The following is a 23,118-nucleotide window of genomic DNA, read 5'->3' as shown; positions in this document are numbered from 1 at the left end:
ATTTTCCCCCCACCTAATCAAAGCCATCTGATGTAATTTTTCTGAATCTCACTACTCTTTTTATTTGGTTCTGGGTTTAGAAAGGTCTCACCCTTTACCCCTAGTTGGCACCACACTCACTTTGTAGAACAGGCTCTGTAGAACATTTTGTTGAACTTGTGGCAATTCTTGTCCCTGCATCCAGAGTGCTGGCATTATAGGTGTATACCCCCATGTTTAGCCCAACAAACATTATCCTTTTTCAAGAAAAAGATTTATGTGTCCCATAAAAATATCACTATTTTCAGATGAAATGATAGTATACTTAAGTGATCCCCAAAATTCCACCAGAGAACTCCTAAACCTGATAAACAACTTCAGCAAAGTGGCTGGATATTAAATTAACTCAAATAAATCAGTATCCTTCCTCTATTCAAAGGATAAATGGGCTGAGAAAGAAATTAGGGAAACAACACCCTTCACAATAGTCCCAAATAATATAAAATATCTTGGTGTGACTTTAACCAAGCAAGTGAAAGATCTGTATGACAAGAACTTCAAGAAAGAAATCGAAGAAGATCTTGGAAAATGGAAAGATCTTCCATGCTCATGGATAGGCAGGATTAATATAGTAAAAATGGCCATCTTCCTGAAAGCAATCTACAGATTCAATGCAATCCCCAACAAAATTCCAACTCAGTTATTCACAGAGTTAGAAAAAGCAATCCTCAAATTCATTTGGAATAACAAAAAACCCAGGATAGCGAAAACTATCCTCAACAATAAAAGGACTTCAGGGGGAATCACTATCCCTGAACTCAAGCAGTATTACAGAGCAATAGTGATAAAAACTGCATGGTATTGGTACAGAGACAGGCAGGTAAATCAATGCAATAGAATTGAAGACCCAGAAATGAACCCACACGCCTATGGTCACTTGATCTTGACAAAGAAGCTAAAACAAACCATCCAGTGGAAAAATGATAGCATTTTCAACAAATGGTGCTGGTTCAATTGGTGGTCAGCATGTAGAAGAATGCAGATCGATCCATTCTTATTACTCTGTACAAAGCTCAGGTCCAAGTAGATCAATGACCTCCACATAAAACCAGACACACTGAATCTAGTAGAAGAGAAAGTGGAGAAAAGCCTTGAAAACATGGGCACTGGGGAAAATTTCCTGAACAGAACACCAATGGCTTATGCTCTAAGATCAAGAATAGACAAATGAGATCTCATAAAATTGCAAAGCCTCTGTTAGGCAAAGGACACTGTCAATAGAAAAAAATGCAGCCAACAGATTGGGAAAAGACCTTTATCAATTTTACATCCAACAGAGGACTAATATCCAATATACATAAAGAACACAAGAAGTTAGACTTCAGAGCACCAAATAACCCTATTGAAAATGGGGTACAGAGCTAAACAGAGAATTCTCAACTGAGGAAACTTGAATGGCCGAGAAGCACCTAAAGAAATGTTCAACATCCTTAGTCATCAGGGAAATGCAAATCAAAACAACCCTGAGATTTCACCTCACACCAGTGAGAATGACTAAGATCAAAAACTCAGCTGACAGCAGATGCTGGCGAGGATGTGGAGAAAGAGGAACACTCCTCCATTGTTGGTGGGATTGCAAGCTGATACAACCACTTTGGAAATCAGTCTAGCAGTTCCTCAGAAAATTGGACATGGTACTACCTGAGGACCCAGCTCTACCACTCCTGGGCAAACACCCAAAAGATGCTCCAACATGTAACAAAGACACATGCTCCACTATGTTCATAGCAGCCTTATTTATAATAGCCAGAAACTGGAAACAACCCAGATGTCCTTCAACAGAGGAATGGATACAGAAAATATGGTACATCTACACAATGAGTACTACTCATCTATTAAAAACAATGACTTCATGAAATTCTTAGCCAAATGGATGGGACTAGAAAATATCCTGAGTGAGGTAACTCAGTCATAAAAGAACACACATGGCATGTGCTCACTGATAAGTGGATATTAGGCAAAGAGCTTGGAATACCCATGATACAACTCATGGACCACATGAAGCTCAAGATGAAGGAAGACCAAAGAGTGGATGTTTCAGTCCTACCTAGAAAGGGGAACAAAATACTCAAGGAGAGTAGAGGATGGGAAGGACTTGAGAGGAAAAGAGGATAGAAGAGGAAAAAGAGGGGCGGAGTCAGGCATGGGAGGAGATGGGGGAGATGTACAGAGGAGAGGGTCAGGAAATTGAGCAGAGCTGTGTAGCAATGGGGGTTGGGGAACTTGGTAGGCACCAGAAAGTCCCAGATGCCAAGAAAGCAAGAGACTCCCAGGAATCCAGGGGATGACATTATCTGAAATACCCCACAAAGGGGAGGGAGAACCTGTAGAGACCATATCCAGAGGTTAGGCATGGGCCCCCAGGTTGAGGGATGGGGCCACCCACTCATCTCCAAAATTTTAACCCAGAATTGCTCCTGTCTAAAGGAAATATGGGGACGAAGTGTAGAGCAGAGACTGAAGGAAAGGCCATCCAGAGATTGCTTCACCTGGGGATTCGTCCCCCACACAGACAACAAACCCAGACGCTATTGCTGATGCCAAGAAGTGCATGCTGACAGGAGCCTGATACAGCTGTCTCCTGAGAGGCTCTGCCAGATCCTGACCGATACAGATGCAGATGCTAGAAGTCAACCATTGGACTGAGCACAGGGACCCCAGTGAGGAGTTAGGGGAAGGACTGAAGGAGCTGAAGGAGCCTTATCTGTCATCAATGGGAGGGGAGGCCCTTGGTCCTGTGAAGGCTTGATGCCCCAGCATAGAAGAATGCTAGGGTAGTGAGGTGGGAGTGGGTGAGTGGGTGGGGGAGCACCCTCACAGAAGCAGGGTAAGGGGGAACAGTATAGGGGGTTTGCAGAAAGGGGATAACATTGGAAATGTAAATAAATAAAATATCTAATCGAAGAAGAAGAAGAAGAAGAAGAAGAAGAAAAGAGATTCATGTATCCCAGGCTGGCCTCAAACCTAGTGCTGGCAACCATCACGATGACTGGTTTTGTTAAACAGAAGGAACACATTTTTATCTTCTTTCACAAACGGAACGTATAAAACTAATTTGGTCCTCCTCTGCTCCGACAGGCCTCAATACTGACTTGCTAATAAGAGCCCGGTGCCTGGAAGTGCAATGGCTATTAAATGTGACTGACAGCCACAGCACCTTATTTTGGTCAAGGTAATTGACACAGGCAGATGAGGCGATTTGACGGAGATCACACAGGTAGCCATCGGTGAGCTGGGTTCCCATTTGAATCAGGGCAGTTTCTTACGATGCTCTGAAAAGCAGGTTTCCTGTGTTTGTTTCCCATCAGCACAGTAAATATCCAGTATAATCAACTTATAAAGAGAAAAGGTTTATTTTGGCCCTCAGAAGTAGAGTTTCGCATTAGTAATCGTTTGGCCATTACCTTGGGGCCAGAAGTAGGATGGTGGGAGCTGTGGCATAGTGGGACCCAAGGGTCCTCTTTGAGGGCGTGCCTCTGACGACTTGAAATCCTCACACTACACCAGCTCTATAAAGGTTCCACCTCCTCCCAATAGGTCTAAGACGAGAATTGATCCCTTCAGACGCAATGTGGGTTCATTCCAGATTTAAACTGCAGAGTTTCCTCTGAGTCTTGAGCTTTTCCTTGTTACAGGTTAACCCAGGACAAACAGTACCCGGAAGTTGCCTTTTACAAAGTGCAGCGGGAAGGCAAAACCTGCCAATCGTCCAGATTCTCCCGTTGAATCCATATATAAGGATCCAAGATAATGAATAAGACCTCATCTCCATGAGGTTCGACATACTGCACTTTTTTCTCCCATTACTGCAGCAGGTCCTTGTTGGAGGTACACGGAGTCCCGCTGGATCACCACTAGATCCAGCCCAGCTGGCACTGTATCACCCATACCAGAAACAACAGCTCAGGCCTTGTTGCAGATACAAAGTCAGGGCAAGTCCCAATCACCCTGGATTTTGGCCACAAAAGCTTGGCTCCCACCCAGGATGACGTGCACACGGCTGGAAGAATTTTTATCCTGCCGTAGTTCTGCAGAGAGCATCACCTACACCTGCTGACCCACAGGGAAGAGACTGAGCTTAGCATAAGGGCTGAGGCCAGGGACTGTTTCTGCTGTGACTTGGGGCAGCAAACACAGTGCTTTGCGATTGTCCCTTAACTAGCAGATGCAGCCTCTCTGCAGTCTGCCGGAGACACATGACATTTTGATGGGGGGGAGAGAACAAGGTTTGCATTTGGAATAGGAAAAACAGAAGGATTCTACTGGCTGATCAGCTGCTGAGATGACAACCTGGACAATTCTAGGAGCAAGGGCGGGAGGAAGAGAGAAGAGCATCTCAACTGACTTCTCCAGGATCGCCAGTTATGTGGAAGCATTTTATGAATTAAGATTGCGGGCCAACTAAAACAGGGATCCTTTGCCTATGGAGATAAAATCCTCAACAACACCCAGTTAATGCTAAGTTAAGTATCTCTTTGTGAGCGCTCACTATTAAACGCGTTGTGAGCTGCTTACAATTCCTCGGAGCTCCAAACTGGCTGAAATGATGGCAAACATAGACATCCCTTCTCTCCACATAAAAAGGGGGAGGGAAGAAGACACGGGAGAGAAGAGAATTAGGAGAATAGTTGAGAAGGTGGTAGATTTGCCAGACAGGAAGAAAGTAACTCAGATATTAAAAAGCACAATATATATCAAACTGTAAAGTTCTGGGAGCACAGAGATAATACGCCTCTTCCTCCTCTTCTTTTTCCCTACCAAATTAACTGGAGCCATCAACATCGTAGATTAATCTTCAAAATAGGAATCTAAGTCCAGTATCCTTCAGAAGGAAAGTGACCCTCACATGAGCTATTTTAGACTAGTTTTCCTGAAGAACATGGACATTTAAAAACAACACACTGAGGAACAGTTTGCACGTCATAAAAGCACAGACCTTCAACTGCACAGGTCATCGAGTTTGACTGGCGTTGAAACCTGTGTAGCCAACCAAGCAGGCAAGACATCTGAGGTCCTCCAGAAGCCCCTTTCCCTGGCAAGCCCTCTTCACAGCCATCAGCGGCCGGCCCTGTTCTCTTTTACGTCACACAGACTGAACTTCATGATGCCACGCGCATACGTCCAGCCTCAGGGTTTTAAGGTCTATTTATGCTATCTAACCCCTATAGTCTTACTGTGTTCTAGAGAACTCTGTCCCCATTTTAGGAGTAAAGAAACCGAGGCTTAGAAACCATACAGCAAGCCTTGTGGAACTGGAATCCAGGCCCTAGATACATCGAGTTTAATCTTAGAGGCACCAGCCCCTCCACCCCCCCACCATCCCCCACCTGCTCCTCTCTCCCCATAAATGGAGAAATATAAAAACCACCAACTGTGGATGTACTTTAAAATATAAACCAGAGCGGTCAGAATAAACTTTCTGAAAAAGCAGAGCCGGGAGAGAAAGATGCAGCCGTAGCAGCTGACTGTCTTTTGCGAAGCAATCCCGGATTAAAAACAAAACCCACAAAAATAATATCGGTCACAGCTGTATAAAAAAGTAGGGAGATGCTGCTGACGGAGGCCTCTGAAGGCTCCTTTACACGTGTCACATCTTCTAGCTCAGCTGCCGAAACCTGCTGTGCTAAAGGCAGGAGAGTGGCATGTCCTGTGCTAGCACCTGGGTTATTTACCATTAAGCCTAACCTCGCCACACTATATTTTATTATGCCGTCTTTAGAAGGAAGATAATACAAGTACGGTTAATTTGCTTCTCTTCTTTATCTATACAGTGTCATGACCCATCACGGCTTTGTCCCACGAAATTGTTTTTTTTTTTTTTTCCCCAGCCCAAAAGAAACCCACAAGAAAGTCTCCCTAAAAAAAAAAAAAAAAATTCCATTAATAACCTCTTTCAGCGCGTATAGGTTGCAGGGTCTGGAACTAAGAATGTTTTAATCTCTTCAGCAAAACAATGTCTCATAATGATGTACAGGGCTATTGCGGTACTGATGAAGAATCATACATAATTCAGCACCTTTCGCTTTGGCACTACTGTGATAGCCTCATTAGCTGTTGCCTCACAGTGTCTGTCAGATGGTGTCCATGCGAACGCAGGCATTATATTGTCTTTGAGATGTGCAGCTGCTTCCGTGACACTGCCAGTATATAAAAACATGACGCCAGTTTGTTTTATTTAGTGCTAAACCTTCCAGTTTGTAAAAACAAGGCTGACACAGAGCCTGACATGAGGCAGAGAAAATAATTAGCTCTCATTTTCTCAGCCTCCGATTTCCTTCTCCCTGCTGTGTTCTCTTTCCACTAAACCACCACATGTCAGTCGGAATGGGAGGCAATTAGTGGGCTCATTTCAGTCCCCACAACTGTGCTGAAAAGAAAGTATTTATGATGACACAATGAACAGCTGAAAGATTAAATAACATTTGCCTTTTGAAAAGAAAATGACTTCTAGCTAAATGGGCAATTTTTGATTATTCTCAAACAAGCTTAGAGTAGTTGGTTTTTAAAATACAAGAAAGGAAAATGAGTCATTTTTAGGTGAAAGAATCAAATAAAACTTGACACAGTAATGCAAATAACTGATGTTTTATTGCAAAATATGTAAATGTGTTATACCCTTAACAATGGCTTGTGTCTAAGGTCAGGGCAGACTGGTGCCAAGTAGACACCAGTGGAGATAAGGTTGTTATATCGACTTTTGGGGGGTTGTTATTGGAGTTACGTATGAAAAGGGGCCTTAGGGATGACGGGAAGTGAAGCACATGGAGAGAGACACACTTTCTTTCACAGGGCGCACTAGGCTCGAGTATCTAAGGTGGTTCGGATGTTAGTTAATGGCTTAGAAAGGGCTTTTAGAATTTTGCATTTGGAATTTGAAGGTAGTTATCTTTTTTTAAAAAAGAATAATCAGTTTTGCTATTGATTTGCCATTAGTTAAGAACATTCTGTGTCGGACCGGGTTCCTAAATGAATATAGACGGTGGCCTGGCTTCCCTGAACGCTCATCCGATTCTTTTACTCCTGAGACATTTGCTGCCTTTAAATTTTTACTCAAGATTCTCAGAATATAAAAACAGCTACTTATAAAGTTGTTCTCCTATCCCGTGACTCTTGGGGTGGGGACAAGCAGTAGATTTACGAAAAAGCCCTGACTTGTGGGGAATACGCACTGTTCACCATGTGAGCCATTTTCAGTCCAAATGCAGGACTGGGAGAGCTGTCGTGTGTCCTGAGTGCTTCTAATCTTAATGTAACTAATGTGTCTGTTTTGGAATCCGTTATTCTCAGGGCCTGTAAGTGACCCTCTCAGTACAAAACTTACAATGGTACCCAGAAGCTTCTAAAAGCAAAGATCTCTGTCCGTATCCAACTACCACCTAGGACTCGTCAACTATAGTGACCACAGAGGGTTTCAGAAGACAGGCACAAATTTAGATTTCGTTTGTTTCCCCGTCTCCAGGCATCTAGTTTCACTTTTCACAAATCTAAGTCCTGCCTTTTGATTCATATAGCACGGTCAGTGTGAGACAATGTAAGTCAGCGTTGATTCAGAAGTCAGGCGGCCATGGCTTCGTTAAAAGGCGAGAGCTGTTTCTGAGCTCTAGCATTCTGAGAACCAGCACTAACATGTCTGTGTGTTTGCTCACATGTACTATATCATGTTTGCTGCTTTTAAAGGGACCCACAATCCCAACGAAGACTAAGAACGGTCCAATCGCACACCAGAGGCAGCTCTCCCAAGCTGATTTTCTTCTTTTTTAATTTTTTTTTGTTTTTAAGGTAATTTATTTATTTTTATTCTATGTGCATTGGTGTTTTGCCTGAATGTGTCTTTGTGTGGGTTACAGACACTGCCATGGGGATGGCTGGAATTGAACCCTGGAAGAACCTCTGGAAGAGCAGCCAGTGCTCTTAACTGCTGAGCCATCTCTCCATACGCCCCCCTTCCTGCCACTCCCAGATAAATCTTTTCCCAACAAAGTTCAGTGACGTCAGGCTGACAACTTGAAATCAGTCATGGCAGAAATATTTATACCACCAAAATCTGGAAATGCTCCATAGGGTGGCTGTCTCCTGTGGTTGTTAGTCCCTGGCACTTGGGCCTGTGGCTGTCAATCCACCAGCAGGCCTCTCCCAGCTCAGCTCTGGTGATATAGGTGACTACCCAGACTACTGCATGGAGCGCTGCTCCAATCCGTAATTAGAAGTCAGCCGTGAGTTACACAGCTGTAAACTGCATTTGCTTCTGTCACGTCGACTAAAACTCGTGTTCTTCCTCTGTTTAAAAGACTCCTTTAGGGATTTACGATTGACGTGTAAAAACCGGACATACTTACCTAGGAAGCGCAAGGCCCTGGGTTCGGTCCCCAGCTCCAAAAAAAAAGAACCAAAAAAAAGAACCAAAAAAAAAAAAAAAAAAAAAAAAAAAAAACCGGACATACTTGAAGCGAATAGCTGCCTCAAACTGAAAGCTGTCGCCACAGTTCACAGCTACCTGGCTACCACCTTCCGAATCCCTTCCCGCTTTCCTCTTGTTAATTCTGTGATGCTAACATTTAACTTAGATTTCCCTTGCTAGTGAAATTTTAAGTCCCCAGTCCAGAAGTGTTAACTGTAGACACTGTGCTATGCTGTGGCTTGCTAGCATTTAGTCCCTTTGCAGATCAGGCCTTGTAGGGTTTGGCTAATCCTTCTCTGTCTTCTAGACCTCTGCCACTGCAGGCTTCAGCACTTAGCTACATGTACCAAGACGTGCAGGTGCGCGCAGTCCCTCCCCCACAGCTGATCATGGGGCACGGAAGTCCCCTATACTGAATTTATAATAAATCCAATACCCATCGGAGTGGAGAAAAGCTCTGCTCTCAGCTCTTCTGAAATTGGCAGAAGGTATTGGCTGTATGTGCGTACACAGAATTCTTTTCTTGGGGCCCTGTTATTTTAGCCTTTTTGTGTATCCATTTACAAAATTTACACAATAAGTTAAAAAAAATCCTCATTTGATAATTTCTGTTATTTATAGTACTCTGAGGAAGAGCCTGGTGACTCAATTCCGTTTATTAAATGCAACGTTTTAGTTTGATAAAGGCCTTAGGACAACAGAAGTGAGAGGCAGAGGGAAAGGTGGTTTTGACCAATTGCTAACAGCCAGAGCAGGGAGAGATTGACCCGCCTCTGTGGGGGCAAGGAAGCAGCCAGGTGCTCACAGGACAAGGTGTAGGGAAGAAGAGGAATAAATCATCCACGGAGAATCCTCCTGAGACAACCAACCTCCTGAGGGACATTGCCAACCTTTTCCAAAGTCCTCCTCATTTTCTCCTGCCTCCTGTGAAAAACCCCTCAAAAGGAAGTCCAAAGCGATGGCCATTTGAAAAGGGATCCTAGACCTGGACCCAGTTCCCTGTTGGGAACTGCTGGGAGAGGGAGGGGATGTTTCTGCTACAGCAGGTAATGAGTTCAGGCCTGTAGGAGCACAGCCTCTGTCACATTTCTTCTGTCTTACTGGGGACAGGGATAGCTAAGGTCTCTGGGGTGAGATCTGACGGTTTGCACCAAGCAATGGATGTCAGCCTAGTAGTTCCTGCTCCACTCTGCTTTTGAATTTTTATGACACAAGAGTCTCAGAAGAGCTCGGTGAGAAAAGTACTGGGTGATTTGATAGTTTATCCCTGGGCAAATTGAGCATCAATATTCCTGACTGGTGAGCTGATAAGAGAAATAATAATAAACTCTAGGCAGCCGAATATTTCAATAAAAAGCATGGCTGCTGCCCTGGGGAGTGCAGGTACCGCCCGAGCTTCATGAGGCTGCTTCCCTTTGCACCAAGCCAAAGGCTTCGCAGCACAGAACACAAAGCAGTTGTCACACAAAACAAGAATTGCTGGGGTATAGCATTAACTGATCAAAACCCAGCTGATCACCAGTGCACACACTCGGAGGGGATGACGTTACTTTCCAGAAGGAGGCAATGACTGGAGCTGCCCCTAACCAAGTGGGGGTTCTGGACGAGACACTTCATCTCTCTCCTTGGTTTCCTCCTGGGGAGGCTAATTCAGGGCTGCTATTCCCTATCACGCTGAGTTGAAAAGATAGCCTTGAAATGTTTGCGAAGTGTCTGATGATGACGTAATGCTTACCGGAGGCATTAGTGACATCTCCTGCCCCTCCATGGGGATCAAGCTTAGGAAGACCCAGTTTCTCCCAATTTGATGGTCATAACCTCCATATATATATATATACATGTATGCATGTGTGTGTGTGTGTGTGTGTGTGTGTGGGTGGGTGGTGTGTGTGTGTGTGTGTGTGTGTGTGTGTTATTTAAATAAAAAATTAACTTTGCTCCTTGGAAATGGTCAAATACGGTAAGGCCCATTCTTTTTTTTTTTTTTTAAAGATTTATTTATTTATTATATATAAATACACTGTAGCTGTGTTCAGACACGCCAGAAGAGGGCATCAGATCCCATTACAGATGGTTGTGAGCCCCCATGTGGTTGCTGGGAATTGAACTCAGGATCTCTGGAAGAGCAGTCAGTGCTCTTAACCACTGAGCCATCTCTCCAGCCCAGTAAGGCCCATTCTTATTTATTAAATTGCCAGAATCTCCATTGGCATAAACATACTTTTTTTTTTCTCCCCTGCTAGGTTGTTTCAGGGTAGGACATGTACACGGACCCTTTGCTTGTGGGAGAAGGCCTGGGGCTTGCATAGTGCTGGGGACTGATGGATCCTGGGTGTCCAGAGGGTGTAGCCTTGAAGACAGAGATCCTGGACTAGGTGTCATGCAGCCATTTTGGCTGTTGGAGAAGAGACACGCATGCAGACGTGGATGGTTGCTGAAGGTTCTTTGAATCAGCCTCACGCCATAAACCACGTGGTTGGAAAATGAAGCGAAGTAAAGTAATTTAATCTGAATTTCTAGGGCGAAGGTTGACTACTCACAGTGAAAGGGTTTCTCCTCGGTAGCTGTTCGTATATAAATCACACTTTCAACTCTGTTCTTGGTAGGTTTCAAGTTTTCAAGATGGTGGAGCATTCGGAATGATCTCCACAGACTTATAGTTTGAACGTTTTATCCTTAGTTGGTGGTGGTTTTTTTGTTTGTTTGTTTGTTTGTTTGTTTTTGAAAGCTACAGAGTGTTTAGAATGTGGGTTCTCAGTGGTGGAAGGCGGTCACCAGAGGTAGGTAGCCTTTGAAGGTTCTATTTGGTCTCTTGTTGCTATCATGCTCCTTGCTGCTTGGTTTACCATGACCTGAGTAGCCTCTACCACAAGCTCCATGCTCGGAACTGAACTGCTGCACAAGTCCTTCATCGTGGACTAAAATCCCCCAAAACCACAGTTCCTTGCGTCATCTGTCAGGTGTTTCGTTAGAGCATTGCAAAGGTAACCAATACCACTTTTAGGCTATACTTGCCCAATTGTCCTTCTCAAAGGTAAAGAGAAAAAGTTGCTGTATTTTCGAGAAAGGAATCCCTGGCCTAGATTATTCCCATGGGTTCCTGTTGGAACATCCTTCTCATTTTATTTGTGAAATAAAAGCTGACATCAAACAAAAGGTTTGGAGGGGTGGGGATGGGGTATGGATTTCAAAACATCAACATTTCTTGTGAGTTTTTTCTGGTCATAGAGGGGTTGCAAAGGTAGGTTTATGAGAATTCAGTTAACAGGGATTTTGAGTCTATTTCTTTTTAAAAATAGGTCCTACCTTTAAGGGTCAAGGTAACAAGACTCATATGAACTGTAATTTGCATTCAAAGCATGCTGATTTTGTAGGGTGGTGTAACTCAGCTTTTTAGAACTGGACAGGAACCCATTCTGTGGCTGTTTTGTTTGAGTCTAGGGACAGCTTACATGAGTTAGCACATTTGAAACAAAAACAAAAACAGACAAGAAACAAACAAACAAAAACCAAGCCATAATAACACAAACAAGCCCTGGTTGTTGTCACCTCATCTAAGTCTTGTTATCTGTTTCTTAATCAATGATGACAATATCATGTCTTCTGAATCTGACATAAATTCCAGGGACTTATGGTAAGATGGCATTCACAAGATGCCCAAGATTTCCAGAAAGTAAAGGATGGGTTTTATTCATTATATTCAGGTAATTATTTTGCTGTGGCCCATCATCCATTTCAAGCTTCCATTCAAAACGTATCCCTTCCAAAAAACACTTTCTGTTAACCCAGACCGGTTACTTCCTTATACTTTTACACCTTGGCATTGCACCCACACCTAAGGCTTCCTTTTGATCTGTTGCTTTTACCACACCATCTATCCAGCTGCTCAGTTAGAAACCTTTGTCCCATTCTTAGCTCTCCTCTCTCCCAGCTTGTCTCCAGGGAATGCGAAGTCACATCAATTCTATCTCGGTGTATCCTGGCCTGTCCTCATCACTCATAACTTGCTTCTCTACTTGACTCACACTTCTCTCCACGCTGGCCTGGCCCTTCCCCAGTCACCCTCCTCTGCTTCTGAGCAAGGTTTTAAATGTGTAAACCAGATCTTACCTACTATGTGTGGCACGCAGGCGGTTCCTTTTGTGCTCACCAGCCCCTCTCTGGCCTCGGCTCTCCCAGCACTTCCATGTTCTTTGTTAAGTCTTCCCAGAGGGGGAAACGCTTGAGTCAGGTCCATGGAAATGAGCCCAAGAGGAGCTTCCTGTGTTTGCCGGGCTTCATATACGCTGGCCCCTCTGCCTCCCATGCCCTCTTTCTACTAAACAAATTGAATGGTTGGTTCTGAAATGTGAATTTTAGCATCATTCCACCAGGGAGACTTTAAGACCATCCCCCACTTCTTTCTCATAGACAAGTCAACATCTGTCCTGTGTGTGTGCATGGACTGATGTTTGTGACATTGGAAAGTTTCATCATTCTGAACCGCAACCACTCACTGATCCTGTCTATTTCTCCCAAGATGCTATGGGTTCCTTGCAAACCACAACTGTGCTTTCTGACTTTGTATCCTGAGCATCTAGCATAAATCCAGGCATACCATAGACCCTCAATAAATGTCGGTTGAGTGGATGGGTGAGAGAATTCTGGGTAGGTGGCCCAGGGACAGCAGACTATCACAAGTTGTGGGAACTTGTGTGTAACTCAGAATTTAAGAGGTTCACATCATTATGGTAAGATATAGGTCACTATATTTATTCTCAAATATCTCCATAGCTTCTAAGTTTTACTAAAAATGTTTTTCAGATTTCCACATTAACAAGTACATATTTTTACTTGTCAGTAATTGAAATCATAAAATAATCGAGTACTACAAATTGAAAAATATTTTCTTATTTGAAATATCTCTTGACAAGTCTCTCTCAAGGAAATTCTCTCTCTTTATCTACTTACAAATCATAAAAAGTTACTGTAAAGAAAGCTTATAAACTGTCCCAGAATCGAGGATATTAAAGAAGGCAGACTGTAGCATACACCTTGTTTGCTACTGGGCAGACTTGAGTGTGTGGCGGGGTTAGAAGGTCCTTCACTGTTGCCAGGGAGAGAGGAACTTCATCTTCTGTCCTCATTCTTCCTGTTTCTTACAAGAATGAGTGGATAGTGACCAGAAGTGACATATTATGGCCAAAATAGAGGTCATAACACACCCCCTTCCCCAGGCACAGTGCATCAATACGCCTGCAGTGCTGTAGGCAGAAGATTTCCCAAAGTCCCGGGTAAAATCCAACCCTCATGACTTACACACATCCCCAGTTCCCAAGCACTAGAACCTGGGACTGGCTTGAGAGGAGTAGGGTTTTATTAAGCAATGGCCTAGAGACCAGCCAGGCCTGTCTAACCCTTCCCCAGCCACAAGCTATAGGTTCAAGAAGTTAAAATATAAGTCTTTTAGCAAAGCAAAAGTACAGGTTATGTAGTAGTTAAAAGCAGGGGCTGGGGCTGGAGAAACGGTGCAGAGGTTAAAAGTATTTGCTGTTTTTCCAAGGACCTGAGTTCAATTCCCAGCGTTCACATCAGGTGGTTCATATCCTTCTGTAACTTCAGCTCCAGGGTTCTAATACCTTCTTGTAGACTCTTGCATTCACGTAGACAGACAGACAGACAGACAGACAGACAGACAGACAGACAGACACACACACACACACACACACACACACACACAAAACAAAACCCCAAACCAATTCTCAATTCAGCCACTTTCAGGCTATGTAACTCTTGGAGGGCAGGTATTTACCCCTCAGAGGTTCACTATTCACATTTGCAACCTGGGGAAAAGCCACTTTCATATGCCAGCCCCGCCATGATCCATCGTCATTGGCAACGTGACTAGATCTGGAATTTCCTTAGGAGACTTCAGTCTGAGCCTCTGGGTATGTCCATGAAGGCATTTCCAGAGAGATTTAAGGGAGGAGGGAAGACTGGAGGTGGGTTGCACTGTAAGGGGAAGGGCTCCCACACTGAATTAAAAAGTCCCAGTGTCAGCATACTCTCTCGCTGTCTTTCTGCTTTGAGCGCAGTTGCAGTGTGGCCAGCCCGCTGAGTCATGGTACCCTTCTTCCCACCTCGTCGGTCAGACCGTGTCCCTTCCTAAACTACGAGCCTAAATAATCCCTCTTCCTTAGACTGCTTCTGTCAGGATTTTCTCGTAGCAATGAGGAAAGGTAATTCATACAAACACTCTTTGTGTGACACACAGTAGAGCACAGACACAGAAGAGAAGCTATTAACTATTTACAGGGATCTGAGGTAACGAAAGTCATTCAAGAGTTCTGCTCACAGGCTACCTAGGCAGTGCCCCACCCCCACCCCTCCAGGCTGAAAATGGCAATGAAGGTCTCATTGAATGAGTTAAATGGCTGCTGCCCTATTCGGAGCTGATAATCCAGATCTCTGTTTCCATTCTCAATTTGGCTTTATTCTCCTTTTCCTCAAGAGCCAGAAAGCAGAGGAAGCAATGGCCAAAAACTCATGCTGCCTGTGCTTTGCTCTGTGCTCTTGAGAGCGTGGGCGGCCTCCCCAGTACCCCTTTTCTGATGGAGATTATACATTTCCTAGGTTGGATTCTAGAGGTAGCCTGCCAGCCTAGTTCAGCTTTATGAGGTTTGCACTTGTATTCACAACCAGGTTACCAGGTGGTTGGAGCTGGTGTATAAAACATGGAGTTACAGATGGAAAACGCCCAAAGGACTCAAAACGTTACCTGTGGGCCAGTGCCTGGCTTCAGGTGAAATCCAAAAACAAGTTCAAGGTTCACTATTTTTTCCTCATTTTCTTCAGGTTCCTCTCCTGAATCCTGAAATAGAAAAGCAGATATCATTATTAGAGTCGCTTTTTTTTTTTTTTAACTCTGACTTTTCATGTAAAGCAGGTAATTTGTCTCCCCCTCACCCCCGCAATGGCACAGGAAAGGGTCCACCAGGCCTCACCTGCTCAGCCCACACTTCCTGGTTAGTTCAGCTCCAGGTTCTGACTGTTCATGGGTCCCTGGTCCTCAAACCCCTGGCCACATTTCTGCAGTTCTCCCCTAGTTTCTGGTGCTAACGGGATTTTCCCAGTCCAATCTATTATTGAACTTCTATTAGACTAAGACACAGGTTGTAATTCAGACAGGGCTTTGTAAACTCTGCTGAATGGTTTATCTTATGCTTCTTCTGAGCAGCGTCACTGACGTGGATTTCGGGAAGCGTCTGGCAGTGTTCACTTCTTTCTGGAGTGCATTTTGTACAAGATATGTGGTGAGATTTCAGGCTGAGAGCTTCGAAATATTCAAAATATTTGTATACTCTTTCTAGACGGGAACTCTGCAGCATCTCCACTGTACGTGGACTGAGAGACCCAAGGGCCGAGAGGTGGGAAGCCGAGGCTGTTGGTGAATTAGCACAGCTCTGGGTACTGACTACAGTAGTTGTTGATTTTATAATGAAGTGTGTCGTGTACCCTGAGGCTACACTCACAACTGCGGGTGAGCACAGCGCTCTCTCCTTACTTATTGCTGTGTCTCCCACAGTGATCTGTAGTCAAGTCTGGTCCAAAACCATGATATAAAAGTTGTAGATAGAAACGATTCACAAGTTTAAAAATAACTTTTAATAAGTAAACTGCTATTTTATTACTTGTTACTGTTAATCTCTCACTGTGCCCGGTTTATATATATTAAACTCTATCACCTGCAAGAAAAAGCAGTGTATATGGGGATTGGTGCTAATCTCAGCTGCAGGCATCTGCAGGGGTGCTGGGCTGTATTCCTAAGGATTAGGAGGGGACTCTATTTAACCTAAGAATCCTCACTCCACCTCCAGGGCAAGTGGTGACCCTAGAGATCTGCTCGGTGACTTCCTTTAGTAACTTAAGGGGCAGAGAAAGGCCTCCAGAACCAGTCACGAGGCCAGAGGCCTTCCCCTATGTTATCGAGGAGTGCTATTCTTATCTGGAATGTGTTGTTAATATTTCAAAGTGTCATTTACACACATGGCAGTCTTCAAAGGGTCTTTGTTGGACAGATGTCATTAAATTTCACTTCAAACAACAGTTCCAGACATTAGCAAATTTGGGTGCGGACAGACGTGGCAGGTGCCTATGGCAATAAAAGCGGCCGAGAGGGAGGCTTCAGTGAGGAAACCTCTCTTACCTTTATTAGTGGCGGGAAGTGAAACAGGTTCAGGTAATCGTGGGTTAGCTTCTCAATTGCTGACTGGAAGGAGAAAAATCATGTGACTTTATTAATGATTTGATGAGAGCAAAGAGGATTAAGATTGTTGCACATACAAGAAAGGATTCTTTATGCAGTTTAAGGCTCTCTCGGGGATGTTAACGTTGACCACTGGTTGAGCGTATGTATGTCCGATTGTCAAAGTCACAATAGCAGTTTGTCATCATTTAGAGGAACAGGAGTGACTACTTTAGAGCTACTAAGCCACAGCCCACCCAGCTCCCCCACAGGTAAGACTGGCCAGGTCCCTATGGCTGGGGCTCCACTTCCTAGTCACCTAGCTCCTGGTTCCAACTACTAAGGAACCCTTGGCCCTGAAGCCCCTGCCCACACTTTCCCCGTTGCCCTGACTCCAGTGCTAGCAGGTAAGCAGTCTCCTGACCAGCAGACCTGAGTCTATACTCCTACTTAAGCAAGCAATTCCAAATGTGCAAATCTGTGCAAACAAAACAAAACAAAAGAAACAAACAAACAAAAAACACAGTGAAAATTCAGAGCAGCGTGTCTCCTCCCCACGTTACTTATCCCGTAGTAAGAGACTCGAGGGGAATGACCCCAAAGAACTCCCAAAGAATTCAAGAATATGATTAACACTATGTTCAGACAACTCAAGATAAAAGCCAAGAGTTGAATGAAGTAACAAAGTCACCATAAGATATGAAAATAGAATTCAATTTAAAAAAAAATGAGAAAAAGCCAAGCTGAAATGACGCTGGCAAAGAACCAACCAATAAGCCAGGCAGGGATGTTAACCTCAGGGTCTGCAATAAATAGAGCTGTCCTTCAAACCTGAGCTGGGTAGGGCCAGTTAACGCTCCAGCGTTTAGCCTATGGCTGTCCCGGAGAACACAGAAGTGAGGACCAGCAAAGCCATCAGCAAGGCTGTAGCCTCAGCATGCACCAATTTACCGCTAGGGGGCACCGAGAATCACAGAGAGGACAGGTTAGATCAGCAGTTCTCAACCCAGGGGTCGTGACCCCTCTGCAGAGGTGATGAAATCTAGACTCGTGCCTGGACAGAACACACCAAGCCAACATGGTTCCACGTGGAGAGGTTTAATGAGGAGAGGAAAGGCAGGCCATGAGCACGTGGAGGGAAGAGGGGGATGGGGAGAGAAGGGACAGGAACAGAGGGGAAGAGCAGAGAAGAACAAAGAGAACAAGAGCAAGTGTGGGTTGGGGATTTAGCTCAGTGGTAGAGCGCTTGCCTAGGAAGCGAAAGGCCCTGGGTTCGGTCCCCAGCTCTGAAAAAAAAAAGAACAACAACAAAAAAAAAAAAAAGCAAGAGAGAATGAGGAGGGGGCAAGCAGCCCCCTTTATAGTCAGGCACAGCTGGCTGTTGCCAGGCAACTGTGGGGAGGAGCATACCTGGCTGTTCCCAGGTAGCTGTAAGGGTGGGGCTTAGACAGAATACCAATAGGGTGTACTTGTCAAACAACTATTTCAGAAGGAATGCATATCAGATACCCTTAATTTCAGATATTTGCATGACGATCTGTAATCCGTAGCAAAATTACAGTTATGAAGTAGCAGTGAAATAATTTTATGGTTGGGGTGTCACCACAGCATTGAGGAACTGTATTAAAGGGTCTCAGAGTCAGGAAGGTCGACCCAGGAAAAGTAGATGTCTGTTTGGTTTTTTTGTTTGTTTGTTTGTTTGTTTTGTTTTGTTTTTTTCCTAAAGCAAAACAAAACTTCCAATGATGTCATGAACACTATGGGATGCTTAGCTTTTGTCTGGGTACCCTGTTTCTTCACGGGAAGCTTGGGGAGAAGGGAGCAGACAGGTTCAGAGGGCGGGACCCTGGACAAAAAAGCTGGGCGGGTGGATATCCGGCTCCAGCTTGCAGGGTTTTATCCCCTCCTCTTAGGTTGAGAGTCTCAGTCACGTGATGACCGTACCTTCCAGTGGTGGAACAGGGAGTGGGGATAGCTTCTCACCGGCAGTGTGTGGACCCATGCGTGCAGCAGACACCTGCCAGGGACCAGATGGTGCGCCTCTGCTCTGTCTAGAATGCTCGCGGGGCTCTCATTCCAAAGCCCATTCACACCAGAACCATTCACACAAAGACCCAGTCAGAAAACCCTTCTTCTCTCCCTCTCACAGAAATTAGTTTGCTTGAGTCAGAGTCTCTCCCTGCCTGGTGCTCACCCAGTAGGCTAGGCTGGTTGGCTCTGGAGCGTCAGGCACCTGCCAGTCTCTGCTTCTCTAGCTCTAGATTACACTCGCCTAGCACCACGCCTGGATTTTTTGAAGATTTTTCCTCAGGTTCTAGGAATTGAACCCAGGTCCTTATGCTTGTATGGCAAGCACGTTACCCTCTGAGCTGTTTCTTCTGCCCTGTATTATTTTTTTAGTGAGGTAAAATTTACCTACCATAAAAGTAACCTTTCCAAGTGTTTCCTCCAGCTGCCTCGACTGCCGAGACAGGGTCAGGCAGCCCTTTCTTCTCCAGTGTATTCCAAACGTCACATGACACTCAAGCAACTGCTACCCCTTCCCTTCCTGTCCCACCCACTGGCGACCACCACCTCTAAGATAGGCTATTCTGGATACGCAGCATACACACAGAATAGCAGCGTGGCCCTCTGTGTCTGTCTTTTTCAGAGAGCACCCACACAGCCTCACATGCTCCAATCTTACTGTGCTCTCCTTCAACCAATGCTTCGCCCACCTCCTCTTTTCTCTATTCCCATTTCTGCTAAGGAGCCAGGCAGGCCTCATTTCTTGCCTGTTTCAACCGCCTACCTGGAGTTTTAAACCCAGCTTCTCCTCCCTAGTCCACTGTAAAACGCCAAGCCAGAAGCCAAGTTTAAACATGTCAGCTCTCAATGCTCTCCAGCTCTGGCCACATTCCACACATCCGGTTCGAAGCTGGAAGTGGTTCAGGTGCTGGGCCACCCTCAGTCTACTTCAGCCAATCCCAGGTCTGCTCCAGCCTCACACTTCCACCAGACCAGCAAGCTACCCATGGCTCTGAACACAGGCAACCCACTTCTTGAATTCTGTGTTCTACCACTCCCCTTCTGATGAGTCCTTGTCCCTAGATCCAGCTTCAAGTACCCCTCACCCCCTATTTTGAGGCCTCTCCATCTCTTCCCACTGGTCAGGTAACGGACTGCCCCTTTTCTTTCAACTGCCTGTAAGGAGTCGTATGCATGTTTTGTCTCTTCTCTGGGAGGTAAATTCCATAAGGGCAGGGTGAGTCTTTGAACTTCCATAGGCCCAGCCCTGTAAGCAGACAGGCAATGAATTTGATGAGTCATGTGTAGTAAGCTGGGATATTACTTATCCAATAACACCAACCAGCATAGATGGGGCATGTCTGCTATCCTGGCTGTGCCAGGAATATTTAAATCACTCTGGTTTGGTAAAGTATCATAGCTTACAACTCCTTTTCCTTCTGGCTGGTTCTTGAGGCAAGTTGGTAAAGGCAGAAGAGGGTAAGGGCAGATAGGAACATCTTAGTATCTGTTCCGCAGGTCAAGATTTACAAAATTTTGTCATTTGGAGCTCAGACACCTCTGTGCCGGGAGAACTTTTTGTTTAGCTTTTTTTTCTCCCCAATAGATGTTTGTACAGGTGTCTTCTTGTTCCCTTTGTAGGGGAGGACATCACGGTACTGCTTTGTTTTAAAGATAGTAGGTTAGTGTCCAGCCATTGTCCCAAGGTTGCCAAGAGACATTTCTTACATGGGTCTGGGCTCTTTGGAACAACATGAATGAATGATTCTCTCTGGGCTTTAATGGGACAGCCATAGAGAGAGGTACTCAGAGTAAAGGGGGATTTGTTGACGTGGCTTTGGGGAGGTGTGGATTTGGAAGAACTGTGTTCTTTTTACCCTTTGTCCCATCTAATCTATATACATCCACCCGTCCATCCATCCATCCTAGGATTGGGATTTGGGGAGCAATTTGATCTTGCAGTAGAGATAGGGAACAGTCTTACTATATAGTTCAGGCTGGCCTTGAACTGCCAAGACTGTAGGCATAAGGTCTCTTTTGAAACAGATCTCTAGTAACATTATCCCATAGACGTCTGCACTTGTTACTATATTAGAGTAGCTTTCTGGAAAGCCAATCAAAGGGCTCTGGTTCCTGGGTAGCTGCTTAATTAACTGATTAAATTTATTAAGTATTAGGTACAGAACTTGTGTACACTATTTCAGTGCAGTCCTACTAGGCTCTAGCCCCAGTCCTGCTCTGGGCTAAATTGTAGAAAAAAAACAAAACAAAACAAACAAACAAACAAAAAAAAAACCAGCAGTGAAAACAGGGTCAGTCTGGAACCTTCCAGACTGATGTTTGGAGGGATGGTAGTATTTTTTGGAGTTTCTTCAGGTTTCAGAAGTATGCACTTTGTCTGTTGTGTGAACAAGATTACACACGTGACATATACTCCTGTGACTTGGGTGCTGGCAGTGGCTTTGAGTTCATCTGGGCTGTACACAAGTTCCAGGCTCCTTGTGGATTCCTCGTGAATGTCTGGCCTCTCCAGCTCTAAGTGGGCTAAGTGGCCTCCTGCTCGTCCTGGGTATGGTGGTTGCTCTAGATCTCACTCTACCTTAGTTCCAGTCCTCTGGCCCACTAAGCTCCTTCCTTGCCCTGGTCTTTCCCCCGGCAGAGAGGAGTTCTGCCCTACACACCTCCAGTGCTAATCCTTTGCCTGACTAATATTACTTGTCCTGAGCATTCAACCCCTTCATGACTTCCTTCCAGAAGTCTGCCCACATCCTGGGTACCTCTCCTTTGTGGCATTTCTCAGAGGTGTCACTGCACAGAACGGTCCACTTCACTTTCCCCTAGACTAGAGGTTTCCTGGCGCTACAGCAGTGTTACGCCATTTTACCCAGGTAAGGGCTGCTATGCCAGGTTAACCTGTTTGCCTTGGGCTTTTGAGGTGGGAACAGGAGCAGACCGGGTGTGGTAGCTACTTAGGGCCCAGCCTGGAGGCACCTCAGCACCTAACGTCATCACTCTACATGCTGACACGTGGCCCACCCCACGCCACACCCTCAGTTGACTTATTGACGTTCTCCTACCACGTACCTTAAAATGAATGATGTGTCCCTTGGAGACAATGCCCATGTCTTTCAGATCTTCCTCTTCCAGAAGCAGCAACCGCTTGCCTGTGATGTTGTTCTCCTTAAACAAGCTTGCGTATCCACTCATCTCGACTGAGGACTCGCCTGGGGGAGAAGGGCAGAGGGCAGGGAATGAGGCTCAAGCACGGCCTCCACAAAGTGAGCTCCACAGATACAAGGGTGACTGATTCTACTTGCCTTTCCCGACGAGCTGCTGAACCCAAAAATACTGTGAAGAGAGGACACACACATGGTTTGGGAGGTCCACATACAGGCAGTAGTCATTCTTAACAGTTAAAGTCTCCCCTAGATTCAGATGTCTCTCACTGAGCCACAAGGGAAAGATAGACGAGTTCTCTCGGTAGTTCTAAAGCCTCAAGCTTTCTGATTGGAGATATCCTCCCGTAGGGGGCATTGGGCAGTTGAGACACTTCTGAGGGAGAGTTTACATCTCTCCTAGCGGTGCTTCCATAATGACTTTTCCACTCACACGGGCAGGTGGTGATTGCTATGGCACGTTTTTCAGGAACTGCGTGAGTAACAAGGACCACACAGCAGTGGGCAGAGGGATGGGACGCCTGCTGGGCCTGTCAGGCCATAGCAGTCACGGGTGAGGGACAGGTAAAACAAGGTACTTTCTGTGTCTACTGAGGTGGTTACAACCAAGGGTCCCTTGTCCTTGAACATTACTCGACCCCTGTTTACTGGTGGCTTAACATCACCTTGGGGAAGACACGTAGAGGAGAGGCCAGACTCAGTCATTCTGATACCCTGGGTCCCTTGACAATGGACTTCTACCTCAACCTGGCAGCAAACACTGAGAATCGCTTCTAGAACTCAGATCTTTCAAATCCATCTCTATTCAAAGGAAATGATCCATTCCTGTTGTTAGGGAGGGAGCAATTATGTACAGGGCTGGCAAGAGGCATGGCTTCTAGGGTTCTGGGAATGAGGAGAAACAGGAAGCTGGCACCCGGCCTCTTTACTTTGTGGAGCCTGTGCTGCTGCCTAACACTAAAGGAAGCTAACTTCATAAAAATACAAAGGGCAGAGGGGCATGCCCCAGCCCCGCACCAGGCTGAGCTGGAGAACAGCTCTCCTGGAATTCCTACCCATGAGTCTTGAGATGCCTTGGGGTGGCTGTCTCCCTAGGGCGGAGCTAATTCTTGCCAGAGCTACTTAGCACACCATCTTTACCTTCCTCTTCATTAAATGATGCCTTTGCGCTTGTAAATTGATCCGGGACAGGCACGGACCCTGAGGTATCTTTCTCTCTCATCAGCAGATCTCAAAACCATTTCCCATTAAGGAAGCAGATATGGGGACAGAAT

General features: G+C 45.2%; 1 protein-coding gene across 1 annotated transcript in view; it reads right to left on the bottom strand.

The window, feature by feature from the left end:
- The window catches only part of Map3k20 (mitogen-activated protein kinase kinase kinase 20), a 159,395-nt gene that overhangs the window by 14,363 nt on the left and 121,914 nt on the right, over positions 1-23,118 (bottom strand). The window contains exons 13-16 of the mRNA NM_001398993.1: positions 21,986-22,016; positions 21,753-21,892; positions 16,623-16,685; positions 15,195-15,287 (exon numbers count right to left, since the gene is read on the bottom strand). Coding sequence (NP_001385922.1) covers positions 15,195-15,287; positions 16,623-16,685; positions 21,753-21,892; positions 21,986-22,016 — 327 coding nt within the window. The remainder of the gene's footprint in view (positions 1-15,194; positions 15,288-16,622; positions 16,686-21,752; positions 21,893-21,985; positions 22,017-23,118) is intronic.

This window comes from Rattus norvegicus, chromosome 3 (assembly GCF_036323735.1).
Source record: "Rattus norvegicus strain BN/NHsdMcwi chromosome 3, GRCr8, whole genome shotgun sequence".
NCBI lineage: Eukaryota > Metazoa > Chordata > Mammalia > Rodentia > Muridae > Rattus > Rattus norvegicus.
The sequence above is the reverse complement of the archived record's forward strand: the minus strand, read 5'-3'. Positions and strand labels throughout refer to the sequence as shown.